The sequence below is a fragment of the Uloborus diversus genome, chromosome 1, assembly GCF_026930045.1.
Source record: "Uloborus diversus isolate 005 chromosome 1, Udiv.v.3.1, whole genome shotgun sequence".
Lineage (NCBI taxonomy): Eukaryota > Metazoa > Arthropoda > Arachnida > Araneae > Uloboridae > Uloborus > Uloborus diversus.
The window spans coordinates 252815324-252827393 of NC_072731.1; the positions used below are offsets into that span (position 1 = coordinate 252815324).

At 34.6% G+C, this 12070-nt stretch overlaps 1 protein-coding gene across 1 annotated transcript in view; it reads right to left on the reverse strand.

Moving 5' to 3' along the window:
- Positions 1 to 725: 725 nt before the first annotated feature.
- The window catches only part of LOC129220042 (nose resistant to fluoxetine protein 6-like), a 52326-nt gene continuing 40981 nt past the window's right edge, over positions 726 to 12070 (reverse strand). Inside the window, exons 13-15 of the mRNA XM_054854379.1 lie at positions 9428 to 9617; positions 2239 to 2381; positions 726 to 1064 (exon numbers count right to left, since the gene is read on the reverse strand). Of these exons, the coding sequence (XP_054710354.1) occupies positions 726 to 1064; positions 2239 to 2381; positions 9428 to 9617 (672 nt within the window). The remainder of the gene's footprint in view (positions 1065 to 2238; positions 2382 to 9427; positions 9618 to 12070) is intronic.

Genomic DNA, 12070 nt, shown 5'->3' on the forward strand with positions numbered 1-12070 from the left:
AAGAATTAGAGTTTTCTCATGGCACTTTAGTCCATCTCTATGAATTTCGTATTTGTTGATAACATGGACACTACTCGGCACCCCACTCCTTTTTCTGCGGTACCTCAGGGTGCCGCTTTGGGAACCTGAGGCTTCATTGATTTTCTATTACACAAGAACTACTTTGAAAATGTTGAAATGATTTTCTTAAGACTGAAAGATTGGCACCAACTTTTATCAGGACCTGAACATCACTTCGACTTGATTGGAACACCACCAAACAGGACGCCTGACTCCATGACAGTTTATTAAGGATTCCTTTTTTTCAGGTGTGAACCTCAAAGATGATAGATAAATTCCTCTTCACCTTTGTGGTTTGAAGAAATAAGTTCTCCTTGTTGACATTCGACGTCCTTTTCCTGCAACTTGCAGTGTGAACCTCAAAGATAACAGATAAATTCCTCTTCACCTTTGGGGTTTGAAGAAATAAATTCACCTTGTTGACATTCAACGTCCTAGTCCTGCAACTTGCAGTTCGAACCTCAAAGATAACAGATAAATTCCTCTTTACCTTTGTGGTTTGAAGAAATAAGTTCACCTTGTTGACATTCAACGTCCTTTTCCTGCAACTTGCAGTTCGAACCTTAAAGATGACAGATAAATTCCTCTTCACCTTTGTGGTTTGAAGAAATAAGTTCGCCTAGTTGACAGTCAATGTCCTTTTCCTGCAACTTGCAGTTCGAACCTCAAAGATGACAGATAAATTCCTCTTCACCTTTGTGGTTTGAAGAAATAAGTTCGCCTAGTTGACATTCAATGTCCTTTTCCTTCACCTTGCAGTGATTCTCCAATCCATTATGACCATTTGAGGTCAAATTAAATTTATCTCCGTTGCTGCATACAATATCTAAAGCATTCACGTCATTTTTCAGGATCGGTCTGGAATGCAGTTTCTTTTTCTTCTTCAAGGATTCTTTCACTTCCAGAATAAGTTTCCCTATGTTGATGATTGGCGCTTCCAATAACAAGCACAAAATTGCAGCAAAGACGTAACTTACTGTAATGAAACCGATGCATAGAAATACCTAGAAAATAATCATTTGCGTTATTAAATTAATTATAAATGAGGACCAATAACAATAAAAACATTGCCAAAGTGATCAAAGCAGGAGAGTTACGTGGAATCTTATAAATAATATGAATATTAACTATGTGGAACTGTTGCAGCCGAACGTCACTCCAGTCGATAAATAATCTATAAACTGTTTATGTTTCTGTGAGTGGCAACAGCTTAAGGAAAACATTACAAGTAAGAACGATCGCCATGTTGTTGTAACTTGTATGCTTAGAGTAAAATTCAAAAGTGTCCCTTAAAAGCGTTTTCTGTGAAATTAACCATTAATGTATTAAAAACTGAATAAAAATTCAAATATTTTTGTGCTTGAAAATTACAGGATCATTAGATTGCTATTGTTGTTGTTGTAGCTTGAACCACTCGCGTAACCGAGCCCGAGTAAACAATGCTACGCAGTTATTCAAGTTAATTGGACCCACTTTCATTCAACTTTCTTAAATGCCTAGTAATGGTTGACCTGCTCATTTTGAATACTTTTTCGGCCTCTCTAAAAGTCATTTTTTTGTCAGGATCATTACTTCTTACTGCTTCAATAGCATTTTGCAATGCCTCAACATCTACTGGATTCCTCTTGATTTCAGTTTTACTTCGAGGCATGATGAAATTTTACCTTAAAAAAAAAAAAAAAAAAAAATCACTACAACCTATTGTTCCTTGATCCAGTGGTTCAAGGTGCTTAGTTTCAAGGTAGACAAGGGTGCATGTTTATACAAAAGTGGCTACCTTAACCTAAAAGCTACGTAAGACTAAATGTTGAATACACTTACCGAGAAATAGGCAATAGATATAATGTTCAATCAGTTGGGCAACACTAGTCTTTAAAGTCCAATTTCATTTAAGTAACACTGGAATTATTTACTTTTGTTTGCACAAATCACGAAACAATCACTGTCCACATAAAAGCTGGAGTTTCTACTAACAACTCACTCTGGCAGGTGGAGAGACTGTCATGGCTGACATAGTACAGTGATTCCTCCTCTGGCAGGTGTAGGACTGTCATGGCTGACATAGTACCGTGATTCCTCACTAGGTAAAAGCGCTAGCTGATTATAGTGCATGGCGCAAGGTACACCATTGTCAAGGTACAACAGTCTCCCCTACGATCTTAATAATGAGAGACTTACCGCTAAATGATTCTTAGCTTGAATTCCTTCCCGAAGATTTGAATATAGAATGTGCTGAATGAAGGGATGGACCATGTACACCAGAAAAGTTAAGCGACTTAGAGGAATCAATGCTTTCCAGCGAAGAACGGAAGTCAGGAAGCCTGAAATTGAAATTAAATCTTATAAACGCGAAAAAAAGAAAAAAAAATCTTACATAAAATAAATTTACAAAGTAACATTTATCAGAAATAGTGAAGTAGTAGTGAAATTTAAGTTATATTTATTAATAGTGAAATTTAAGTTACGAGTTCTAAAAGACAATAAAATTAATTCTAAAGTGCTTATGGAAGTATAACACAAAGCGCTAAGATCGGCAGTTAGCGACAGCGAGCGAGCATTTCCAGCAAAATACATTTTCAACTGATTTTCAGCTTATGATAATAATCTCATTTTCTAAGGTTTATGGTGCATTTTACGTATTCCTTGGCTACTGGCTGCTGAGTTCAGTTGCAATTCACGATATCGCAACATGTGTTGTTTAAACTTGAATGGCGCGAATCGCCCAATTACGTCACAAGCAGGTTAAGTTGCAAGTTCGTACTATATTAGGTCAAATAGCAAAGGAGAAAGGATGTGGCGCTTATAACTGTACCATAGGCGTCGGAACCGGGGGAGCTGGGGGAGCTTGAGCTCCCCCTGGAATATTTCAAACCGGCTCAGCTCCCCCGGAAAATTCTAGCACTGCAGCTTATTGCCATACATTGATTTACTCAAACCTGATTTCAAAAATGTGATGTGCCTTTTCTAGGAATTTCGGAATTTCCACCCAATAAGCAACAAAAGCAGGGGGCAGACGGAGTGGTCAGTGCACTTGAATTCACCTTCACCCTTTTTTTACTGTTAAAACATCTCTTGATTCCAGAAATGCGGAAAAGTGGGCTCTACCCCGCGTCCTGTGAAAATCAGTACCAGTAACAATATGGATTTGCTCCCCACCTTGAGCTCGTGCTTCGACTTTCGAGAGCGGCATTGCAGTCCAGTTCATATTCTTATTAGTTTTGCATGCGGCTTTTTTGTCCAATGTGGTGGCGAATCCAGAATTTTGTTCTGGGGGCGGCTGAGGTAGTTAAAATTCTTGCTGAGATCTCCTTGTCATTACCAAAGTTTATCGATGTAAACGAAAGTGTTCTGTATCATTATCTGCTATCTAGGGGTGTTAATGACTAATGAATCTTTCTGAGTTACATTTGAAATTATCTAAAATTTGGTATTCAGTGTTAAAATTCTAAATTTCAAATGTATATTCAAAGTTTTTTCTTTCGTCTTAGACGTATTTGTTATGCAATTTGAAAGCAAAATTTTCAATTCTTGTTAAGGATGCAAAACAATTACGCTGACAAGGTGATGTAAATGAAATAGAAGAAAGAAAAGCTGAAAGATGTTAAACAAATAGTGAAAAACAGCGAGAAAGAAGAAAAAATTTTAAGAATTGATATCAAACACGAAAATTAAAGAGAGAGAAAGAAAGAAAAACAAGTAGCATTTATAGCTACACTTTTTTCTCTTTTCCTTCTTTCAGTGAGTAAATGTATAAATATTTGGAACAGGTAGGGAAAAAGTTCAGAAATTTGAAGGGAAATTTCGGAAAACTAACACTCCTGTTACAATTGCAAATTTGTGTACCAACCTTAAGAAAAGCGAAAACAAATTAATTCATAAAGATAGAATAGATGTAGGAAATTATATATATATATATTTTTAACATTAAGATGCATAGACAGAGGGTGAAAGAATTTATTTCTGGTATGGGGGTGGTTGCAGTTTCATAGCTGCCTCCCCCCCCCCCCCGGATTCGCCATTAGTCCAGTGATCACAAAAAGAGATAATAATGAGCCAGTTTGGCATTTAAATATGAATAACATGGAAGGTGCTCCAGACATAACTGAAAAAAGGTTACTAAGGTTGTTTGTACTTGTTCAAATAATGTTGAACTTGTTCAAATAATTTCAACTTTCCAACAACTTACAGTGGCTCCAAAAAGTATTCGTACACTTACGATTTTCAATGAAATACGCCATTATCGATTCGTTAAAATTAATATTTTGGAACGGGTATTTAATTATAAGATCTATGATTTATTTTTTAACAAAACTACATGAAAATTGTTGATAACATAATAAAACTTGATTTTTAAGAAATCAATAATCAAAAAGTGCCAGAAACTTGATCTCACAAAAGTCTTCCTACACTTTGAAAAAATGTCAAAAAACTAGTAAATAATCTAACTTTTTACTGAGTTATTATTTAGTAGAATATCATGCAGTATCAGCAACAGCTTTTAAACGTTTGGGAATAGATTTCATTGTTTTCTTTCTTTCTTTCTTTTTTTTTTTTTTTAACAATTTCTGAGTAAGTGTTCAGCCGCACTTCGAGTCTTACTGTTTCTAATTCGTTTTCCGTTTCAATAGTGTATTTTCGTAATATATCCACCAGATATCTCCAAATATGTTCTATTAAGTTTAAATCTGGCGATTGAGGAGATATTTCTAAGCTTAATGACAATATTTGAGGCACCAAACGCAAACGTGTGCTTCTTATCGTTATCTTGATTGAAAAAAACGAAGTTATTTCCGATTGCCAAATTTTGGGCTAATAATTTAAAATTGTTTTTAAAAATATTTCACTGGACAGCATGATTCATCGAAAAATTTCAAACTTCCAAGTCCTGCACCCTCACACAAGAACACCTTCATCGTCCTGATTAATTGATCCCAACTAAGTTCTTTAGATTTAATTTCTCTTTTTTTTTTTTTTTCTATTTACAATTATGCTACAATTTAACCCAAAATGTTGAATTTATTTTTATTTTTAAGTAAGACGTTGTTCCAAAATGTTTTGAGCTTATTTATCATTGAATTTTACGGCGGAAAACGTAAGCTTTCTGTTTTTCGCACGAACAAGAAAATTTCTGCAGGAAGAGGTCCCATTTAATCCAGGTAATCAGAGAACTTGGTGAATAATTGTAGAGGAAAATTAAACGAAAATGTTTCATTCAATTCTGCAGAAAATGTTTCATCACTCAAAGGTGTATTTTTCATCATTTTTTAACTGTAAATTTCCGATCACGCTTTGTTAACTTTGCATTTGACATTTTCTTACCATGTTTTCGATCCGATTCTTGTCTTTAAAGCATTTTATCAACTATAGAATGGTACTTCACTATAGAATGGTATAAATTAACTAATTTAAAGACATTTCAAACCAATTTACGGCTATTGAGAGAGAAAAAACATCAAATTTCGAATTGTGTTTTTGGTTTATGCGCATAGCTGCCATTTAAAAATAATAAGCAGAATATTAGGGCATAAATAAACAAAAAATTTAAGCCAAATGACTTTAGTGTGTCATCACAATGCAAAAATAATAAAAAAACAACTTATGATAATTTTAATCATGAATTTATTCGAAAATATTTCAGTGTGCGATTACTTTTGTGGCGTATTTTTTGCTCTGACCCTTCGTCTTTTGACAAATTTCAAAAATAAAATCTGGCAATATTTTGGAAAAAAAAAAACTACTGGGTTTTATTCAGAATGGCATAGGAATGGTGTGAAAAAAATGGACTTCATATTCGAATTCAGTTTCGCGTTATTTTGATTTTACTACAAAATTTCAAGGTGTACGAACACTTTTGGGAGCCACTGTATCTCATTTTAAGTTATCTGACCCCTCAGATTATACTTTACGAAGTTACAGATATTCTTGTTTTTTGAGCAATAACGATTGCTTATTGCTTTCATTTGACTGTTTTGATGTGTTATCATTTTATTTTCCCGCCAGCACCCTCTGCAGCACCACCGTCGACCGGCCTCACGATGCTGCTCCTCTAGCGAAAACCATCTGTAGCTAGCGTCAATATCCTACACTTACACGCATACATATACGCACGTACAAACAAACACATACACACACATACATACACCTACACACATACACAAACACATACACACACACGGATACATACGGACATATACACACACACCTACACACAACTACCCCCACACTCATACACACACTCATGCCTGCACACAGACACAAACACATATTCCTACACACACGTACACATCCCCCCCCCCACCACCACAAACACTCATACACACAACTACCCACACACTCATACCTGCACACAGACACAAACACACACGCCTACATACACACACACACACACACTCGTGATTGCGAAAAACATAATTTGAATTCCAGATGTCAAAATTCAAATTAATTTTTTTTGCTTTCTCAAAATTACGATTTTTTTTTATCACTTACAGATATATTTTTATGCCAAAATTGTTACCTTTCATCTATTATTGCAGAAAAAAAACCAACAATATTTTATAGTTTCTATCAAAGACTCAAAGACTTTAAACTAAAAATTTATCTGAACAATATAATATGTAGTGAACAATTCATTTTAACACAGGTCCAACGTTCTGTTTTTCCGCCCTCCTGTTTCATCTATTCCCCTTTTCTAGTTCTCAGAAAATAAGAAACTCTTCTAAATGCTACGCTGTCGAAGCCTCCCCTTTCCTCCAAAATTATTACAGAACGCCTCGAATTTTGTTTTCAAGGCTCAATTCCCAGAAAATTTCCGGAAGAGAGCCCTTTGAATGCCTTGCCCTCCAACAACATGGGAGATTATGTAATATTCCGTTTTTGGGACTTCAATTTCAAAAAAATTGCTGGACCCCTAACGCCAACAAATATGATCCACAGTCGCGTTTTTCAGCAACTACAATTTCGAAAAAAAATAAAAAGAAGAAACCTCTGAACCTTTTCTGATTACATCATTGAAAAACGCTCTCTATTAGGACTTCAATTTTGAAAAATTTCCAGAGTAGAGCCCTAGTACAGCCTTTTCCCCTGCCATCATTGAAGGTTGTCTGCAATTACGTTTTTAGGACTTCCAATTCGAAATATTGGGACGGAGATGTAAATCGTTCGAAAAATCGATCGAGGACAATCCTTCGAGTCATACTTTCACTAAAGGCAACAAATCTCTACATAGTATAAAATGAAGTCTCCAAAAAGCGTCTGTTTGTTTGAACTCGCAAAACTCGAGAACTACCCGGCCGATTGCGCTGAAATTTTCAGTTTGTTCCTTTAAGTCCTGAGAAGGTTTGCAGACCAGTTCGAAAATAATTCGATGAATAGTTCTTTTTTTATCCCAATTTAGGCCCAATTTTCACATAAATTCCCGAATATAAGGGTGAAAAATTACTCGCAAATAGTAATATTATATATCGTTGGAAAGAATAAAATTTTCTTCGTTCTACGTAATTTGTTTCAACGCTCTAACTTAATTACGGCGGGAGTTATTTGCGTTTTTAGCTCGAATTTTTTTAGGCTTTGTTGAAATTTAGGCACTACTTTCTTCATTAAATCTGTCAATAAAAAGTGAAGGAATTGTCCCACAGTTTTCGTTTTGACTCCATTGGATAGAGCTGCTTGTTTTACTCCAGATCTAACTCGACCTAAGGTCGAAAGTTTAACCCTCAATCTCCATTAGAAAAAAAGTTACAAGCGAAGTAAATGAAGTTCAAAAATCTCTTCTCTAATTCAAGTTTTTAGCCATTTTATTTTGCGTTTCCACGGTAACGCTTTTTGAATCCATTGTTTAAGAATTGAAAATGAGAAAGATGGAAATAAACTTATTTTATTTTGTGTTTCCATGGTTACGCCTTTTAAGTACATCTTTCACATTTTATTTTAATTTCTTAAAAGTATTTTAGTATCTGTCGTCATTGTTTGGCGGGGAAATTTTGCATGATGTTTTTTTTTTCTTTCATTTAATCCTGGTTATTGAAAATACTTCACTTGACACAATGGTTGTTTTCAAGGTAGACCGGGCAAAGCCGGGCAACGCAGCTAGTATGGTATATAATCGCGTTTTAAGACATTAACTTCGAAATTTTTTCAGGGAGGGTATTCGAACCTTTTCTCCCCTTAACATTATCAAAGATCACCTATAAGTTCGATTTTAGAACAAGAATTTTGAAAATTTTCCGGCTCATCTTCGAGTACTAACCTACTCCTTTTCAAAACCAGAAGTTTAATCACCTCATTCTCTCCATAAACAATTGTATATATACAATATTCAATAAGAGATGGAAGCTTCGAAGTCAATTTTTTATGGGGGAAAACGTTTAAAAGCCTCCCTCCTCCCCCCCCTAAAAAAATTATTTTCTGGTTGCGCCTCTGCTTCTGCCCCTTAGATTCCAGACACTTCTTATACTGTGTCCCAGCTCCCCCTACTTCTACAAAGTTCCTACGCCTCTGAACTGTACCTTTAAATTCAATTAATATCTACCACTTAATTTTGAAAAGATAAGACTAGACATTATTTTCTAGTGAAAACACAAGGCTACGTAGCAGATTCTTAAAATTCTGGACGAAAGGGCAAAAACAACTGCCACATTTGTGCTGAAAAGGTATTGTTGCAAATTCTGTAAATAGTCATTATTTTTATGATTAATTTGTTGTAATCAGGCTAAATTTGGCTTTTATACCATTATGTTTCATCTAAAATTATCTTAGTAATGTAACCTGTAAATTGTTTCTTGTAATGAATATACAACCCCCTTACATTCAAAGGAAGTATATGGTCCCTCCATTTCTGAAGAATAAGATTTGTGAATTAATAAAAAAAAGAAAATGAAACGAAATTTCGGGACTCACGTGGAATGTTTGAGAACTCTCTTTCGAGAGTTATAAATAGCCATGTGGAGTCATCAAAGTTAGTCTCGTTTTAGTCGTTGTTCAGGAAAGCGTGTATTAGCCTTTGCGCTGTGTTTTTGCGTACTTTGATGTAAATATGTGTGTGACCGTTGAGTTTACGGTGTTAATTGATATTTGCCTAATTGCTGTGGCTATTTAAGCCGTTGCTAACGATATTTTTTTTTACATAGTTGTAAATAAATCTCCTGTTTTCTCAAGAACTGTGTCGTCATTTAAAGAATTTCTTGAAGTGGCTGGACTCGTACCAGTATATTTAAAGCATAAACTAATATTTTTATCTTTGAAAAATTAAGGAGTTTTGGTAGTAAGCACAAAAACAATGAAGAGATTATACTTCCATGGCAACCTATTTTTTTTTCTTTTTTAAGGAACGAAACAAAATATCTGCTTCTTGAATTTTTGCGATGCTTACCTCCACAGCCTTTGGTGCACGCTACAGTCATCCAGGCGATACTTAGTGTCCATGCTATCCTTGCCAGGCTAGCATAAAGAACTGTAGGCACAACGCCTGTAGCTCCAGTCCCACTATTCCAAGGATGGACGCCAAATAAAGCTGAACACATAAAAACGAACGCTAAAACCCATGCAGCAACATTTGAAATCTGTAATAAAAAAAGAAACTTTACACTCAGCTCCGTGTTCATAAATGCGTAAGCATGCCCGTCATTTGAAATTTTTAAAGAAAGGGTTGGGGAGCAAAGGGTATGTACTCAATGCAAATTTCATCAGAAAACAACAAAAAACACTCTCATGTTTATGTAAAAACATTAACTTTTCGAAGATTCTAGGGATCAATTGACCCTTCCCTGACTCCCCTAAATGACAGGCCTGTAAGTAAATATAGTCGCAAACAACAAAAAACACTCTCACGTTCATATAAAAACATTAACTTTTCGGAGAAATCAGGGATCAATTGACCCTTCTCTGACTCCCTAAACGACAGGCCTGTAAGTAAATATAGTCGGCAAACTGAAAAGAACTCATCCAGTAAAAAAGAAAAAAAAAAAAAAAAAACAGGAAGAGTCATTGTAATGAATTAGACTTAACAGTTGGTTATTTAATGATGAGAGTCAATTATACAGTTTAAAAATTACATGAATAAACTTGTTTGTAAAACGATTTTTGCAATATTTCATGGCGTTAGATTGTTTACATTGACTATGTCGCAAAGCTTTAAACTTGGCGAATTTTGCCTGAACGCCGGCTCCGTCGAATATTTTTAAAAAGAGAGGCTGAAAAAATCATTATGAGTGATAAGTTGTGTAATTGAGATTTTAGAAATATTTTGTCCTCGCAGAGTTCATATTACGTCTTTTCAACAAAAAAAATCTAAACACACTACAAATCTAATCACTCTACAATAAATCTAATTGTAGAGTGCATATTAATTTATTGTAACGAGTACAATGCGTAGGGCTTAACTATTATTGGGTAACTCCTGCATGGAGATCGATTAATTTAATAGGTGTAAGGACCTTTAACTTTCAAAATTTTCGACTTTCTGGAAAAAATATATGTTATACATAATTTAATTCTGTACAATTTGATACTTTATTTATTACCATTCGCAAAAAACTTTTAAAATTATCGTAAAAATGCGTAACCTTCTCTCATAGAGATTTATGTTAACAGCAGCTGTTTAAGCCCCTTTTTCTCAGGTGCCGGTTTCTCGTTTTGTGTGCATGATATTTCAAGAAGTTTTTTATATATTTTCGTAAAACTTTTGATGCATGTTTGTCTGGTTACGATCTGAACCTAAATCTATTTATTTTTTTAAAATTATTTATTTATTTATTTATTTATTTGAAATTTTATAAGTTAATATCAAAATTTTACAAAATTTTGGGCGAATATATATATAGATATATATATATATATATATATATATATATATATATATATTAAATTAACTTTTATTTTTAGTTAAAATTTAGGTTCAGATCATAAAAATAAACCAGACAAACATGCATGAAGAGTTTTACGGAAATATAAAAGAAACTTTTTGAGATATCCCTCACGCAAAACGAGAAACCAGCACCTGAGAATAATAGGCATTAACATAAATCTCTATGGGGAAAGTTTACGCATTTTTTCGATAACTTTAAAAGTTTTTTGCGTATGGTAGTAAATAAGGTATCAAATGGTTCAGAATTAAATTATGCATGACACATATTTTTTCCGTAATTCGAAAATTTTGAAGGTTAAAGGTCCTTAGACCCCTTAAGATAACTCGAATGTAGCTCTACATTAAAAGAAATAATGAATGGTAAAATAATTACTAAAATATATTTAAGTAAAACCCTCTGTGTAATTATTACGTCATGACCATTCTGATTGGTAAAAGTAATGATCCGCCCTATTCTTTATTTATTTAAATAGTTGGTGACTTTTAGAGCAGCACATTGGTAATAAAACGACTGAGAACCAAGAGTCAACACCCTTCTACAAGAAGTTGCAGTTTTTTTTTCATAACTTGTTAAACTACAGGCATGCCCAACTGGGGGGGGGAGGTGCGCCATTGCTGTTGGGAGAACAGGCACCTCGGTACAACACAAATACCTGGCAATAGTTCACAATATTTCATATTGAATTAGGTAGATTAAACTGAAGCACAATTTATCGAATGATGCAGACAAAATATGTACAAATTTGCATAGAACTAACTATAATCATTTGCAAATATAAATTACAGTAAAAAGGGATGGATGCAAAAAAAAGCATTAGTTCATATTTTGCATAAGACAGAGAGAACAGATAAACCAAAAAACTGTACTGAGTCCTAAAGAATACTACGGGATAATCCTATAACATAATACAGATATATAGCGTTTTCGACAAACCGTCATCTGCTCTCAGCATGTGATCAAATTTTATGCAGTTAACACATATCACGGGACGCGGGAGCGTCCCGCCCCGCCGAGGAAACCAAACGTCAGCAGCCAACAGAAGCAAATCCACCGCCAAAGACGAAAGAAAATAAAGCGACCAAGAACAAGATTACGCGACAGAACGAATTGGGGTTTTTTGGGTTTTTCACCCCTCTGTATCTCAGCCT